This window comes from Rana temporaria, chromosome 9, assembly GCF_905171775.1.
Source record: "Rana temporaria chromosome 9, aRanTem1.1, whole genome shotgun sequence".
Taxonomy (NCBI): domain Eukaryota; kingdom Metazoa; phylum Chordata; class Amphibia; order Anura; family Ranidae; genus Rana; species Rana temporaria.
In genome coordinates this window covers 34,677,955-34,696,217 of record NC_053497.1, presented here as the reverse complement: position 1 = coordinate 34,696,217, position 18,263 = coordinate 34,677,955, and the positions used below count along the sequence as shown (strand labels likewise).

At 44.8% G+C, this 18,263-nt stretch overlaps 1 protein-coding gene across 1 annotated transcript in view; it reads left to right on the top strand.

Moving 5' to 3' along the window:
• Window positions 1–18,263, top strand: part of LTBP4 (latent transforming growth factor beta binding protein 4) — a 272,071-nt gene that overhangs the window by 42,712 nt on the left and 211,096 nt on the right. The window contains exons 2-3 of the mRNA XM_040323145.1: window positions 6,594–6,664; window positions 6,757–7,144. Of these exons, the coding sequence (XP_040179079.1) occupies window positions 6,594–6,664; window positions 6,757–7,144 (459 nt within the window). The remainder of the gene's footprint in view (window positions 1–6,593; window positions 6,665–6,756; window positions 7,145–18,263) is intronic.

The window sequence follows — 18,263 nt, the reverse complement described above, 5'->3', positions numbered from 1 at the left end:
CTATGAATGAACACATGTGGAATTATACATAACAAAAAAGTGTGAAACAACTGAAAATATATTTCATATTCTAGGTTCTTCAAAGTAGCCACCTTTTGCTTTGATTACTGCTTGGCACACTCTTGGCATTCTCTTGATGAGCTTCAAGAGGTAGTCACCTGGCACAGCACCCCATCACTCCCCTTCTTGGTCAAATAGCCCTTACACAGCCTGGAGGTGTGTTTGGGGTCATTGTCCTGTTGAAAAATAAATGATGGTCCAACTAAACGCAAACCGGATGGAATAGCATGCCGCTGCAAGATGCTGTGGTAGCCATGCTGGTTCAGTATGCCTTTAATTTTGAATAAATCCCCAACAGTGTCACCAGCAAAGCCCCCCCACACCATCACACCTCCTCCTCCATGCTTCACGGTGGGAACCAGGCATGTAGAGTCCATCCGTTCACCTTTTCTGCGTCGCACAAAGACACGGGGGTTGGAACCAAAGATCTCAAGTTTGGACTCATCAGACCAAAGCACAGATTTCCACTGGTCTAATGTCCATTCCTTGTGTTCTTTAGCCCAAACAAGTCTCTTCTGCGTGTTGCCTTTCTTTAGCAGTGGTTTCCTAGCAGATATTCTACCATGAAGGCCTGATTCACACAGTCTCCTCCTGAGGCCCCGTACACACGAGAGGATCCATCCGCTGAAAAATCTCAGTGGATCGGTTTCAGCGTATAGATCCCCTGGTGTGTACGTTCCAGCGGATATTTATCCGCGGATATTTCCGAATTCCAGCAGATAAAAATTTATAGACATGCTTACAAATCTATCCGCTGGAATCGGCACCAGCAGATCGATCCGGTGGTCTGTACAGACTCACCGGATCGATCCGTCCGAACCCATCCCTCGCATGTGTCGTAATGATTCGACGCATGCGTGGATATCCTTATATGACACGTCACCGCGATGGGAATTCGGCGCGGATTTCGATCCGATGGTGTGTACACTCCATTGGATTAAAATCCGCAGAGGATTTATCCGCGGATACGGTCCGGCGGACCGTATCCGCGGATCAATCCTATCGTGTGTACCAGGCCTAACAGTTCTAGAGATGTGTCTGCTGCAAAGGGTGGCTACTTTGAAGAACCTAGAATATGAAATATATTTTCAGTTGTTTCACACTTTTTTGTTATGTATAATTCCACATGTGTTAATTCATAGTTTTGATGCCTTCAGTGTGAATCTACAATTTTCATAGTCATGAAAATAAAGAAAACTCTTTGAATGAGAAGGTGTGTCCAAACTTTTGGTCTGTACTTGACATACACACACATATACAAATACAACAGAGATGTATGTTGGAATTAAATTTACACAAAGCACATGCTACAAGACAAAGATATTCAGTTCCTCTGCGCAAGATATAAATTAATGATGACCCAAAACGTACACAGTAGAATTTAATGAAGCACTCCTGATAGTTTTCTGGTTCTATGGCTCTCTAAAATGGGCCGCACCAGATTCAAAAATCCCAACAGCTTTTTTCTGGTGTACGTGTACCAGATTCAGGTAGGTCGGTAGGTAGGTAGGTTAATCACAAAAGAAGTGGGCCTGATGGGGAACACACCTTACCACTAAAGGAGTTGCTGTTGTTCCCAGAGCCCACAACGCTACAAGCGGCACCATGCTCCTTGAAACACTCAGGTTGAAGAGGGGATGTTTCTTGTAGATAACTAAACTGAAGGCAATTTAAAACACAAGTTAATCTTTCATAACATGTTAAAGTGGAGGTTCACCCTAAATATCAAGTTCGTCTTACTAACACCACCAGCCTTATGTAGTATCCATCGTTTTTTTTCCCCGTATGTCATTCATTACCTTGTTTCAGAAGCTTTTCCTGTGGCTTCCGGGTTTCATTCCCCGCGGGAGTGGGCGTGTATTTAGTTCTCCCCGGCCGTGCGCGATGTCTCCTGGGAGAGATGTGTCGAGACTCCCAGGAGACGCGCTGTACTGTAATCCTGTAATCCCGCATTATCTCGCGGGTCACGTGACAGCAACGTGATGGCAACTGTGTAGTGTTGACGGGGCCACTCGCCGTCAACACTGCACATGCGCGGGACACCGCATCCTGGAAGGATTTGCTTGTGGGCTTCAGAGTGCCCACAAGCAAGAGGGAAGCGTCCATCCCAGAATTTTATAAATAAATTATAGGAATGCTGGCAGCTATAAAATTAGGACACGCCAGTACCGTATAATATAAGGTAAGAGCGCCAGAAGCATCTTGAAAAAAAAAACGTATTACCGGGGAACCCCCGCTTTAAATGTTACACCCATATCCCCGGTGTGACAGCGAGTGGGGGATCTTCTACCCGCACTCGCTGTCACAATTTAAGAAAAACGCTGCCATGCAGGGCTCCACCCACCTGGCCACGTAATTCATTCACAGAGTTCTGTTAATGTGAGAACTACAAGTACTGACAGCTCTCTTGGCTGTCGGCTTGTAGCTCTTAATGAACCACCAGGGTGCTGTTGAGCTCTCTAGGTAGTTCATTGATGCTTCCTGTCAGTGTGTAACTGTCTGCTCATATGAGGTACGAGGAGACAGCTCACAATGACAGTCTGCAAGAGCCCTGCATTGTACCCGCTTCTACTGAGGGGGAAGGGGAACAAAAGGGGGCTAGCAGAATAACTATTACGGGAGGGGTAAAGCTTTGAGATGTTCTTCTGCAGGCTACCGTTGGGGACCTTTAACCACTTAAGCCCCGGACCATATTGCTGCCTAAAGACCCAAGGGGTTTTTACAGTTCGGGACTGCGTCGCTTTAACAGACAATTGCGCGGTCGTGCGACGTGGCTCCCAAACAAAATTGGCGTCCTTTTTTCCCCACAAATAGAGCTTTCTTTTGGTGGTATTTGATCACCTCTGCGGTTTTAATTTTTTGCGCTATAAACAAAAATAGAGCGACAATTTTGAAAAAAATTCAATATTTTTTACTTTTTGCTGTAATAAATATCCCCCAAAAACATATATAATTTTTTTTTTCCTCAGTTTAGGCCGATACGTATTCTTCTACCTATTTTTGGTAAAGAAAAACGCAATAATCGTTTATCGGTTGGTTTGCGCAAAATTTATAGCGTTTACAAAATAGGGGATAGTTTTTTTGCATTTTTATTTTTTTTATTTTTTTTTACTACTAATGGTGGCGATCAGCGATTTTTTTCGTGACTGCGACATTATGGCGGACACTTCGGACAATTTTGACACATTTTTGGGACCATTGTCATTTTCACAGCAAAAAATGCATTTAAATTGCATTCTTTATTGTGAAAATGACAGTTGCAGTTTGGGAGTTAAACACAGGGGGCGCTGTAACATTTAGGGATCACTGTGTGTGTGTTTACTAGTGTAGGGGGGTGTGGCTGTAGGAATGACATCATCGATCGGATCTCCCCTATAAAGGGGATCACCCGATCGATGCGCCGCCACAGTGAAGCACGGGGAAGCCGTGTTTACACACGGCTCTCCCCGTTCTTCAGCTCCGGGGAGCGATCGCGACAGAGCGGCTAAAAACAAATAGCCGCGCCGTCGTCCCGGATCGCTCCCCGAGCGGACCCGACCTCCGCATGTACCGGGGGGGGGGGTCCCGATCAGACCCCCCACCCACGTCTAGCAGAGGACGTACAGGTACGTACATGTGCCTGTCCGTGCCATTCTGCTGACGTATATGTACATGAGGAGGTCGGGAAGTGGTTCAGAGCATTTTTGCACTTATAAACAGTCCCAGGTATCCTGACTGCAGTATAGGTACAGTATAGGTATGGTATAGTCCTGGCACAAGTGCAAGGTAGGAACAAAGATTGTCTCTGCTATGACTAAGCACTAGTTTCAGTGCGAAACGCATCAGCAGTCAGGTTTTATTTTATTTTGCTGTGACTTGTAGTGCTGTCCTTCTTTTAATAAAAGGCTACAATTTGTTTAGAGTGCGGCTGTCCAGAGACAATCTTTGTTCCTGCTTTGCTAAGTGCATTGCCTTCACCTGAGTTGTCTGCAACAGAGGCTATTCATCTGGGTTCCCACCTGCGGCTATTCCGTTTCCACAAGTGCAAGGTAGATGTGGTTCATATGCGGTAAAGGTTTAGTGTAATGCGGTATAGGTTGTGTATAGGTGCAGTTTAGGTTTAGAATAAGTGTGGTATTGGGTACACTTGGTGTCTTGCTCTCAGTAGCTAAATTCCTGCTAGCAGTATCAGCAATGGGCAAATAGCCCTTTCACCAGTCTCCGGAATGCTGCTGTAACCTCTGACTGTAGAAGGGGGGCCCCCAGTATCTCCCTAAAGCCTCCAGTGATCAGTGATGGGAAGCAGAGGGTGACTGAAAGCTCCAGTCTCCCTGCTGCAGCAGTGCAGGTGTTGTGATGTGTGCGGTGCTGCGCTGTCCCTGGGTGCTCTCCCTCTGAGTCCCTTGGTACTAAGAGGAAAAACTTTCCTGGACAGTTTAATAAAAATCCTCTCTCCACTACTCCTACTGATACCCCCCCTAGCCAGCCAATCACATAACATCCTGCCCCCCCCCCAGTGCTCACTTGAACGATTGCCGTGCTCTCCCCACCACTCGATCAATCGCCCACCAGCCCCTGCACTTACCCCATCCAGGTGGTGGCTTCTCCCCCTCTGTCTCCTCCCGATTTCTGAACTCGTGGACAATCGGGTCTTAGGACTCCCGGCCAATGGGGACCCGCTTCTTGATTGTCCGCACCAAAAAAAGGAAGACATTAGCGAATATTAATTGTAACGGAATGACCCGGGACACCCAGAGATTTTGTAAGGATGAGGGGTACTCCTGTACCGGCGTCACCAAGGAGTCTTATGTCTAGGGTCACCCTATGTCCGATAGGGCCATAGGGTGACTGAGAAATTATGTCCTAAATTACAGGACAGGGGACATCACTGATAGTTCATATTGCAGGATTTTGAGATACTGCAAGATAGTGGTTAATTGTAACCCAACCAGTCAATATTGACTCATTCTATGATTAGCCCTGACTAGTGACATGCTAATTGAGTCAGGCTCCCGGAAGACCTTTCATTGTGTGATAACACTGCTTTAAGCCTATTGATGCTCAGAGGTATGAATACCTTTCGGTCAAGCTGTATGCGAAGACTGAACGTCTGTCTAGGGATGTGGATTGAAGAGATCATTGTGTGTGATGGTGTTTTGTTTGTTATGCTGTTAATGAAGGAATGTGCAGTGATCAGATCATGATAATTATAGGCCGGCGCCGACATGTCTAGAATGTTTAGTAATTAGCTCAAAGAATGTGATTGAAGCCCCCACGGTGTGATGTGTGGGTGGGGAGTTTGATTGTTCATGTGCCTTCAAAACTGTATAAAATCTTATGCCGCATACACACCATCACTTTATGTGATGAAAAAAACGACACTTTCTGTGAAGTAAAAAATTACGTTTTTGAAACTTCAATTTTCAAAGACGAAGTTGCCTACACACCATCGTTTTTCTCACAATGTTCTTGCAAAGTGAGGTTACGTTCCACCACGTTTTACCATTGAAGCTTGCTTCATAAGTAGCTTCGGGGCATGCGTGGATGAAAAAACGTCTTAGAAAACGAAGTTTTTTGCTACACACGGTCAATTTCTGTGAAGTAAAAAGTGCACTTTTGAAAAACGACACATAAAATTGAAGCATGCTTCAATTTTTTTTGGTCGTTTTTTACAAGACATAAAACGACGTTTTCCCCCACACACAGTCAATTAAAGTGACGTTTTTAAAAACGTCATTTTTTTTCATCACATAAAGTGATGGTGTGTACGGGGCATAAGAGTGAACCATTAAAGTTGTCTGACATTTGAAACCAGTACCAGAGCTGTGTGAGTCTCGTTTATTCTGGCAAATGGGATGGATCGAGTCCTGTTGGTTGGAGTGTCGATAAGCTGTCTTGGATGGGATGGAAGGTCGTAAACGGTGGTGACCGTTACATTAATTTTCTAATGTCACACAAATAGGTGGGCTTGGGGGGCAGTGATCTGTGCCCCAACCCCACCTTATTTAAATTTTTTAGAGCCTCCGGCTCTAATCATGTGCTTCTAAATAAAAACCTAATGGACGGGCCAGCACTGAGTGTAACCAATATAGTATAGCCATTATATGGCTGCCTACTTATACTACAACTCCAAGTATTCACAGCACTCTCCATTGAAGTCTATGGGATTGCTTGGCTTTTGCTCTCCCCCTGCTGGCAGTATCTCAGGAGAGGTAGAGAAGGATAAAAAGCAATGGTAGAGATTTTCTAAACCTGGAGGGTGCGAAATCTGTTGCAGTTCTGCATAGAAACCGATCAGCTTCTAACTTCAGCTTGTTCAATTAGGCGCTGGCAATAAAACCTGGTTTCTGTGCAGAACTGCACCAGATTTCGCACTCCCAAGTTTTATTAAATAACCCCCCAATGTCCTCTTCCCCATATTACTGTAGCCTAGCACCTGGCTACACATGTAAAAGCTTATATAAGATTGAATTATTCGTTTTGCAGACATTTTAGGCTTTTATTATGCTTTTCAATATTTTCTTCTATTTATTTATACATTTTTTGTTTTTAAGTACCAACCGCTGTGGTGACAAGTGCTGCCCGGGTTGGACTGTAGCCCTAAAGACTGGAACGTGTACACGAGGTAAGAACTTTTCGAATCAGGAAATATCATCTAAGAGAGATCCTAAGAGTGTTGAATTGATAGGCTTTTCCCTTGTTTTCCCCGTGTTACAGCTGTGTGCACCCCAAAATGTAAAAATAGGGGTGTATGTAAGAAACCACAGAAGTGCGTCTGTAAGATTGGCTTTGAGGGGTCTTATTGTGAGAGACGAAATTCTGCATTATCTACAAGATCATCAACGGTGGAAAAAGTCAACACCTTTACCCCAACATCTCTGAAAATAATGACTGAATCCCAGGATGTAAAGGACAGTTCAGGAGATCCGAGTTCTGCAGAACCCCCTAGATTTCAATCACAATTTCAATTTTTCACAACAATATTGCCGACTACAACTACTGAGCTGGCCTTGCCCACAGTGGCCTCAGACCTGAAGTCAAGTGATAGCCAGATATTCAAAGACTCGCCTAGGAATGGCACGTTTCTGAGCTGGCAGCCACTCACGTAAGTCATGTCTATCATTCAGTTATTGCACAGAGGTACATGATGTATTAGAAGGTGGCCACAGGGCTGGTGCAAGGTTTTTTGACGCCCTAGGCGAAACCTCATTTTGCTGCCCCTCCCTTGGCTCCACCCCTGACTCCACCCCTCCTTTCCTGCCGATTTATACCCCACCTTTTTAATGAAGCGCCCATCAAATACTGTCTCACCAGCACCCATTAATGCAGCCTCACCAGCATCCATCAATGCAGCTTACTCGTGCCCATCAATGAATGTTTGGTTGCTTCCATTCTTTCAGGAGTTGGGACACAGGCACAGTCCTCCACCGCCACTGCGACTCTGACACTATGTACGCACAGAGCGGTCGCTGTCTGCTGATGCTGAGACTTGGTTGTTTGTTGCAGAGAGAAGAGAGTAGAAACACCAGTGGCCGGGCGCCCCTAGGCAGCAGTGCGCCCTAGGCGGCCGCCTAGTTTGCCTAGTGGTAGCACCGGCCCTGGGTGCCCATGCCATGTAGTCAATTGGCAGGAGATAGGCAGTTAATACACTGTGTGATCCTGTGATGTATGACATTCTGTACAAATGATCTTTGTTAAAAATGTTGCTAATACGGAAAAACATATTGGGCCAGATCCACATACATGTAGAACGGCGCAGCGTATCAGAGATACACTACGCCGCCGTACCTTACCTGGCGCATTTTCGAATCCTCAGCGATTTCGCGCCGTAAGTTACGGCGGCGTAGTGTATTTCTGGCGGCGGATTTGAAATTGGGCGGGTTGGGGGCGGGTTTCATTTAAATGAAGCGCGTCCCCGCGCCGAATGAACTGCGCATGTGTCGTCCCGAAATTCCCCGCCGTGCATTGCGCTAAATGACGTCGCTAGGACATCATTTTTTTAACTTAGACGTGAGTTACGTCCATCCCTATTTGCATACTCGACACGGAAATCGATGGAAGCGCCACCTAGCGGGAAAAAAAAATTGCAGTTACGATCCGACGGTGTAAGAGCCTTACGCCTGTTGGATCGAATGGATATCTATGCGTAACTGATTCTAAGAATCAGTCGCATAGATACGACGGCCCAGATTAGGACTTACGACGGCGTACATGGCGCTGCGCCGTCGAAAGCCCTTTGAGAATCTGGGCCATAGACTACAGTATAGGCTTCCCATCAGCAGGGACTGATGTGAATGTATTAATGTACTCTGTAAAGCACAACATGATGAGATTCTATGACTACGGGAAGGAACCATACATCACCGTTGGTGTTAGAGATGTGCGGAGACCTCTTCAAGGACAGGCACATTTTTACGGGCTAATCTCTGCAGCCTCCACAGCCGTCAACCCCATCTCAAGGCAATGGTGCCTCTGATGCATGAAAAAATTATTCTAGGGAGGCCTATGAGATTTTCCTATTTCTGGCTGCCCTAAGGGTAGAAAAAGTCCCTGAGCATATGGAGCATCTGCTTCAGTGCTCTCTAACACGGTTCCTATCTGTCACACACAGGCACATTGATGATACCAATGAGTGTGAAGTGGAGAATAACTGGATCCCTATCAGGATTGTTTGTAAATGTGTTCATGAGATAAGAACTATTAGCTCCTGTGAGGTCATTTTCCAGCCTTGACCACTCATCCAGAACAGCTATTAGCTTTGCCATATACTGGTAACCCTAAATCATGTCTGTGTCTGATTTTCAAAACACTTCTCCGTTTTAATGAGTGACCACCATCCAAAGTAATTTCACTTGAATATAAAAAGGTTATCAGCAGAATGGAGGTAAAATCAATGATATACTGGCAGCTATTCAGGTCCAGCATAAAACATCACTTCATTGAGTCAGCTACATTGACTTACCATACGAGATATGCTTTACATCCTTCCACCAATGCACACAACTTAAAGGAGCCTTCCTCAACCTACTTAAAGCGGGGGTTCACCCTAAAAAAAAAAAAAAATTCTACCATGCCATCCAGCATACTAGCGCGAGCTACAGTATGCCTTTATTTTATTTTTTTGCGCCGTACTCACAGTTTAATCCTGTAGTTACGTTTCAGACTCCCCGAGGGGAATGGGCGTTCCTATGCAGAGGGGAACATGATTGACGGCCGGCTATGGCGCGTCACGCTTCCCGAAAATAGCCGAAATAGGACTTGGCTCTTCACTGCGCCTGCGCAGTCAGTTCCTAGTCTGTGCGCAGGCGCCGTATAGCACCGTGAAGAGCCGAGTCCTACTCCGGCTATTTTCGGGAAGCGTGACGCGCCATAGCCGGCCGTCAATCATGTTCCCCTCTGCATAGGAACGCCCATTCCCCGCGGGGAGTCTGAGACGTAACTACGGGATTAAACTGTGAGTACGGCGCAAGAAAAATAAAATAAAGGCATACTGTAGCTCACGTTAGTATGCTGGATTTCATGGTAGAAACTTGTTTTTTAGGGTGAACCACCGCTTTAACAACTTGACCACTGGGCACTTAAATCCCCTTAATAACCAGACCAATTTTCAGCTTTCGGTGCTTTCACAATTTGAATGACAATTACTCAGTCATACAACATTGTACCCAAATGAAATTTTCGCCCCTTTTTCCACACAAATAGAGCTTACTTTTGGTGGTATTTAATCACCATTGGGTTTATTTATTTTTTGCGCTATAAGAAAAAAAAGACTGAAAATTTGGTTAAATTTTTTTTTTTATTGTTTCTGTTATAAAATTTTGCAAATTAGTATTTTTTCTTCATTCTTTTGCATAATGTGAAAGATGAAGTTACGCTGAGTAAATAGATACCCAACATGTCACCCTTCAAAATTGCACACGCTCGTGGAATGATGCCAAACTTCGCTACCTAAAAATCCCCATAGGCGACGTTTTAAATATTTTTACTGGTTATATGTTTTTAGTTACAGAGGAGGTCTAGGGCCAAAATTATTGCTCTCACTCTAACGTTTGCAGCGATACCTCACATGTGTGGCTTGAACACCGTTTTCATATGTGGGCGGGACTTAGGTGTACATTCGCTTCTGTATGCGAGCACACGGGGACAGGGGCGCTTTAAAAAATATATATATTTTATTGTTCACTTTACTTTACTTTATTTTAGTTTGACACGTTTTTCCGCAAAAAATAATAAATAAAAACGGGTATTGCAGGGTATTGCGAGGTATTGCAGAGTATTGCAGGGTATTGCAGAGTATTTCAGGGTATTGCGGGGTATTGCAGAATATTTCAGGGTATTGCAGAGTATTGCAAGGTATTGCAGAGTATTACAGAGTATTGGGGGGTATTGCAGAGTATTGCGGGGTATTGCAGAGTATTGCGGGGTATTTCAGAGTATTGCGGGGCATTGCAGAGTATTGTGGGGTATTGCAGGGTATTGCAGAGTATTTCAGGGTATTGTGGGGTATTGCGAGGAATTGCAGAGTATTGTGGGGTATTGCGGGGTATTGCAGAGTATTGCGGGGTATTTCAGAGTATTGCAGAGTATTGCAGAGTATTGTGGGGTATTGCAGGGTATTGCAGAGTATTTCAGGGTATTGCGGGGTATTGCGGGGTATTGCGAGGTATTGCAGAGTATTGCAGAGTATTGCGGGGTATTGCAGAGTATTGCGGGGTATTTCAGAGTATTGCAGAGTATTGCGGGGCATTGCAGAGTATTGTGGGGTATTGCAGAGTATTGTGGGGTATTGCAGAGTATTGCAGGGATTGCACAGTATGGGGCAGAGTATTGCAGGGTATTGTGAGTATTGGGCAGGGATGACTGAGCAGGGATGGATGGATGTCTGGATCTGTGACTGCATTTGTTACAGATCCAGCCCACAGCACTGCTGCTGCCTCCGCTCTCTCCCCTCTCCTCTCACACTGTACCATTCAGTACAGAGAGGGGAGGGAGGAAGCGGCGTCATCACATGATGCCGGTTTGTTTACAAGTGATCGCTCCGTCATTGGACGGATCGATCACGTGGTAAACCGCCGCTATCAGCTTCCGTGTGCGCGCCCCATGGGGCAAGTAGGAGCGCGATTCTGGGAGATAAGGAACAGCCTTGTAGATGTATTGCACTTACGCAGCGTATCAGTAGATACGTCGGTGTAAGTGCTTTGAGAATTCGGGCCATTGTTTTTATCTACATAAACCCCTTATCTGCATAGGCAGTTTCATGGTAAATGTGAACTATCTCTTTAACCACTTTGCTAGCCCTTCTGTATGTAGCACTACCCCTGTAGGAGCTGCTGGTTTAGATTGGGTTTTGCACGTTACCTCTAAGTTCGTTGTCCAAGGAAGAAAGTCTATAGAAATTGCAATGTCCACAGGAGATGTAAAACCTTCAACTGTTGTGATGATAGAGTGGAGAGTATAGAGAGAAGGGGAAGGTTCAGGTACGCGGTACAGAGCACACCATTTTTTTTCTAGAGTTCCAGTATTCACCACTCTCTCTTGAGTGGGTATTGCTCACCCGGATAGACCCCTCTCACCTGGCATAGCAGCCAGGATGATGAACAAACAGTATGAGAACAGCCTCTGCCACAGGCCGTCTGAGAACGAAAGATGGATAGTCAGGGATCCTCTGCCACAGGATTTAAGTCCCGAACTTCCAGTCTTACAGTAAAAGAGCCTTTAAGCCGATCCGGTTAACTGCCATCCCCCCCCCCCCCCACCCCACCCTGCAGTGCAGCTGGCTTCCCTCCTCTCCTCTCTCCCGGCTACTTTGGGGGATATTTCAGGATTGAGAGCGAGGGAAGGGGCTAGTAAATATGTAATTTACCGTCTCCTTCCTTTTCTGAATGAATACAGTGGACACACTCGCACACTGTTTCCATTACTGTGTGTCCACTGTGTTTACTCTGCTTCAGTTTGTGAATGAACAGGAAGCCGCTCAGCACAGAGCACTTCCCATCCATTCATTGCTCCGTGCAGCTGAGGCTGCAGAGAAAGCCATGTGTGTTTGAGCTTTGGGGTGCACACCCTAATGTAATAGGCTATTCCCACCTGTGAGTGGGACCATGGAGAGCAAACAAAGCCGCCCTCTAACAGCTTTTCTAATTCAAATGCCGCATACACACCATCACTTTATGTGATGAAAACAACATTTTCTGTGAAGTAAAAAACGACGTTTTTGAAACTTCAATTTTCAAAGACGAAGTTGCCTACACACCATCGTTTTTCTCACAATGTTCTATCTAAGCGAGGTTACGTTCTCACCACTTTTTCCATTGAAGCTCGCTTCATAACTAGCTTCTGGGCATGCGCGGGTGTAAAAACGTCTTTTTAAACAACGTTTTTTTCTACACACGGTCAATTTCTGTGAAGTAAAAAACGACGTTTTGAAAAACGACACATAAAATTGAAGCATGCTTCAATTTTTTTTGGTCGTTTTTTACAAGACATAAAACGACGTTTTCCCCCACACACGGTCAATTAAAGTGACGTTTTTAAAAACGTCGTTTTTTTAATCACATAAAGTGATGGTGTGTACGGGGCAAAATGCTTACATCAGGGGTGCCCATCCTTTTGAAGAGCAAGGGCCACCTTTGCGACTTGGTAACGGGTCACGGGCCACAATTGCAGAGCGTGTGGATGGCAGCCCACTCTACTCTATAGTGCCCACTCTACTTTTTTTTTGCGGATCGGATTGGAGGTAGGCGTTTGTAAATAGACACAAGTCCATTTACATCTGCTACTGCTTAGAGGTGAATAGAGGGTTCAATTGGGTTGGACTGACCGTGTCAAAGGGGCCTTTGGCTCAGTGCAGGTTACACACAGGTGCACTGCTCTGCACCTGCGGATCAGTTTGAAAGCAGCCCAGTAACCGCTGCAGAACAGATATGCCCATATATATATATATATATATATATACACACTGGGGTCCGGATTCAGAAAAGAGATACGACGGCGTATCTCCTGATACGACGGCGTATCTCTGAGTTCGGGAGGTCGTATCTATGCGCCTGATTCAGAGAATCAGTTACGCATAGATATCCCTAAAATCCGACAGGTGCAAGTGTCTTACACCGTCGTATCTTAGGCTGCATTTTCAGGCTGGCCGCTAGGTGGCGCTTCCGCATGTTTACGCGAGGAATATGCTAATTAGGTAGATACGGCGATTCAGAAACGTACGTTCGGCCGGCGCAATTATTTTACGTCGTTTATGTTAGGCTTTTTTCGGCGTATAGTTACCCCTGCTATATGAGGCGTAGCTAATGTTAAGTATGGCCGTCGTTCCCGCGCCGAGTTTTGAAATTTTACGTTGTTTGCGTAAGTCGTTCGCAAATAGGGCTGAACGTAATTTACGTTCACGTCGAAAGCAATGATGTTTTGCGGCGGATTTTCGAGCATGCGCACTGGGATTTTTTCACGTAAAATACGAGGGGTCAAAGCAAATTTAAATAAAACACGCCCCCAACATCCCCATTTGATTTAGGCGCGCTTACGCCGGCCCACATACGTTACGCCGACCGTAACTTAGGGTGCAAGTTCTTTCTGAATACGGAACTTGCGTCCAAAGTTACAGCGGCGTAACGTATCTAAGATACGTTACGCCGGCCGGATAGATACGCTCAGGTATCTGAATCCGGCCCTGTGATTTTAGTAATAAACTTACCTTTATAAACAGTATTCTATTCTATTCCATCCTAGAGCAGAAGGTTGTGGGCCACATCAGAGGGCTCCGCGGGCCACATGTGGCCGCCGGGCCACAGGTTGGGCACCCCTGGCCTACATCATCTGGTTTTTAGGTCTGATGAAGGGGGAGTGCTGAGCCCCCGAAACATGTTGGCTGTTACAAAATAAAGATCTTTAAAAGAACTATACAACTGGTGTGGCAATCCCATGCTTTAAAAACTCCAGCAGCAGCATCAACATAAAACAGAAGATTGGAGATATTAACCTCCCTGGCGGTATGATTCTTTCAGAAAAAAGGTGCTGAAAGCGGTACCATTATTTGCAAGGAAATTTGGCGTTTTATACTGTAGGTCTGTAATTTTTAGGAATAACTCACTTAAATCTGACCAAACAAGAGTCTAGTAGGCATCCCGGTTATGACATTTTTTTTAAAAACAAAATTTATAAATTATAATATAATAAATAATTATAAATAATTATAACAAATAATAATATAATTATAATAAAAATGATTCAATAATGTAATCAACTCAAAATCACTGAAATGTGCTCAATTGCAGAATTGTCGCTGTCATTACTTTTATTTTTTTATGACGAATTTCCCACAAATCGCTATCGCACAATTCTGCAAGTGATTATAATTTATTATCGCTGTTTTCTAGCTGCTCTAAAACCATTTTTGACATAAAGGGACACTTTTGGTTGCTATGGACAATCTACAGTTTGCAGGCAGAAAGAACAGTATTTATTATATAAAAGAACATGTAGGACACTGGGCAGACCACTAGGGACAAGGGGGGGTGTATTTTTTACATACAGTACTGAAATCTATAAGATTACAGTATACTGTGTGTATTGTGTTTGTTTACGTTTTTGAATTTGGCGCCGTTCTCCGCTCCCGTGCGTCGTAACGTCGCAGGGAACGGAGATCGGCGGCACAGGAGGACGCTGTGTGAATCGAGCAAGCACACGCTCGCTCACACAGCGCGGTGGCATCGCTGGATCCAGGGACAAGGTAAGTAAACACTGTCTGTGGATCCAGCGAGGCGAGCCCGAGTCTGACTCAGGGTTACCGCTCGCAGCAGGAAAATCTCACCCCGAGTCAGACTCGGGAACACCCTCCAGGAGGGTTAAGGAGGCTGAGAACAATAGAAGGGACTTTTTTTTTAATGAATACATACTTGAATATATATATATTTTTAAACTAAAGTTTAGAGCCACTTTTAGGCTTCATGCAACATATCTATCTGTGCCACCATACATAGGGCCATCTTTCCCCACATGGGATGCACAGGTGTTCCGTGTATCTGCATGCAGGCAGTCCCATTCATGTCTATTGGGTGGCAGAGTTTGCATATATAGAGCCACTGGTCCCAATTTGATAGCTGTGTAAATGCGTTTCTCCAAACACAAATGCATCCCATGCTGGCAAAGACGGTCCTGTGCATGGGTGTGTGAATAGGTCAACCCCTCAACCCCTGTAAAATGAGTATCTTTGTTATAATAGAAGACTTGATTTGCAGAGCCAGTGGTATTGCACTTGCCATAACTGACCAGCAGAGGGCAAGATTGCATAAGTCTTTGGTGGTTACTCTCTGATAACTAGCAGCAAGGTACTTTATAAATGTATTTTTTTCTTTATAAAATTTGATGTGTTTGCTTTATTCCTGCTTTTACCAACCTGCGATCAAAAATGTGTTATTTAAAATGAATTCCAAATCTGTCCTAAAATTTGTAGCATTTTGAAAAAAAAAAAAAAAAACTTTCTCTTTTCTATTGTCCAGCTTGTTTTCCCAATCCTAGCCTATATGTAATCCCCAAAGTTGTTTGGATGTTAGCAGTCAAGCCATGCTGCAAAAATTGCTGTCATTTGATGCAGCCCGGCAATCAAGAGCACAGAGAGGAGATTCCTGGACATTAATTAAATGTATCGGTGTTGCACAACCTCTATATTGTGTCAAAACATACATTATATCAAAGTAATCAAAATAAAATCACAGATATGTGCATACTACTGATATAGTCCATATCAGTGGCGGTCCGTCCATGCGGGGCGCTGCCTCCCTAATCTATGCGCCTGGCCCTTAATCTACATGCAGGGACGCATGGATTCCAATGGGGGTTTTTTTTTTTTTTTTAGAAGCACATGATTAGAGCCTGTGAATTGGCATAAAAAAAGGGTGGGCTTTTTTTATTAAAAAATTATAAATGGATAGATTTTTGCTAGGGCATTTATTATTTTTTTAAACTGGAGACTGCAAAGTATTACACCCACAATCAGAGGAGTGTCAGACTCCTGCAGACACTGGGCCAGATTCAGGTAGATCCACGCAATATTTGCGTGGGCAAAGGGCAACGATTTTTGCTCTGCGCCCACGCAAATATTTTGATATGCCCGCGATTCACGGAGCAGTAGCTCCGTAAATTGCGCGGGCGCTATGCTAAATAGCCGGGCGTAAGGGCACATCGCTAGTGATTGGACACGGCTGATCACGTGGTAAAGAGTCTCCGTGAGAGACTCTTTACCTTGATCGGTGTTGCGGGGTGTCAGACTGACACCCTGCATCAACGATCGCAGCGATGCGCACCCCCGTCATATGACGTCCAGTCAGGATTCTACATTGGCAAGTGGTTAAGTTACTAGCTGTGGTCACACTCCAACCTCCCCATCACACCATACAGGGTTAATGTCTCTGTATGGTATGTGACCATGTCACAGTTTTGGGATGAAGGAAGAGAGATTAGAATCAGGTAAGTGAACGAGGTTATCCCCCCCCTCCCCCCACACACTGCAAGGCTGGACTTTTTTACTGTCCTGGAGTTGGGGTGTATTATTATGATAAGCTTTTTGATAGTTTAGGAATTCCTGGGACTCCTGAGGTGCTTCATAGATGTATTCCATATACACACATGCCGTATGTTATTAAAAAAGAATGATTTTAACAGGATATAATGTGTATGCGGAATACATTTATGTAACACCTCAGAAGCCCCAGGAATTCCTAAACTGTTGAAGAATGTTACTTTCTCTTTCAGTAACCCTGTCCTGCAAAGTACAGGGCAAGTTTACAGCACAGAATTGTACAGTGGAAAAGGCAGAGAACGAAGGTGAGTACTCACAGGTAAAGGCTGAAATTTTCAGTCATCCCCAGGGAGAGATGTGCTGTCTGCTGGACAGGGGGAAAGAGATGGAGGGTGCACTGTGATGATCTCTTCCTCTTCCTGCTCCTCCCACCTGTCCTTCATCTGTGAAAGCCCCGACTGACTCAGCCAGACAGGAACCCGAGGAGAGAGACAGTTTCCCCCCAAATGCTGCATCAGAGAAGAGATTGGCGTGACACGTCTTGAGTCCCAAGTCCCAGCGGGTCTCCTTCACCTCAGTCTATTCCATTGTCGGTATTCACTGCAAGACAGAAGCCGGGAGGCGGGTCACTCGGAGGCAGAGCAGAGAGGAGAAAGTCACATCCTCCTCCTCTGCCTGGGTTGGTCCTGGCAAACAATGTTTTCTCTGCAGCTGACAAAAGGCAGTGGTGGGCTGCGGGTAGGTGACAAAATCAGTGGGGTTAATTCAGCCCTGTTGTTACTTCTATAGTTCCTGCCACAGCACCCCTGAAAGCAGGGAGCGGAGTGATATTCAGCTGTCAGGGGCGCTGTAGCCGGAACTATAGAAGTAGCATCGGCAAATGCGGCCTCTTGTCCGCTCACTCCGCGATCAGGGGCTGAACTCACAGCAAACTTAAAAGTAGTCCCACTCGCAGAGTAGCAGCGCTGCCATTGTTTATTACCCGAGGCAGGGCCGGCCCTATGATGGGACCGGGTGGTACCATGGGTACCAGGCAGCACTTTTAGGGGGCAGCATATTTTTTGTGCTATAAATATATATATTTGTTAACTTTTTGCTATAAAAAATATCCCCAAAATTTAGAAAAATAAACTATTTTCTTCAGTTTAGGCCAATATGTATTCTTCTACATATTTTTTGTAGCAAAAAAAAAAAAAACACATTTAGCGTACATTGATTAGTTTGCGCAAAAGTTATTGTGGCCGCCGGCAATTCACAGGTCCCTTTATACTCCTGGATACATGTATAGAGCCATGGCAGGTCCTTTTATACGCCTATATGCATGTATAGAGCCATGACAGGCCCTCTTTATACGTGACTCGTTATACTCCTTTATACATGTATAGAGCCATGACAGGTCCTCTTTTTACTCCTTTATACATTTATAGAGCCATGGCAGGTCCTCTTTATATTCCTTTACATGTAAAGAGTCTCGACAGGTCCTCTATATACATGTATAGAGCCATGACAGGTACTCTTTATACATCTATAGAGCCATGACAGGCCCTCGTTATACTCCTTTATACATGTATAGAGCCATGTAAAGTACTCTTTATAGTCCTATATACATTTATAGAGCCATGACAGGTCCTCTTTATACATCTATAGAGCCATGACAGGCCCTCGTTATACTCCTTTATACATGTATAGAGCCATGTCAAGT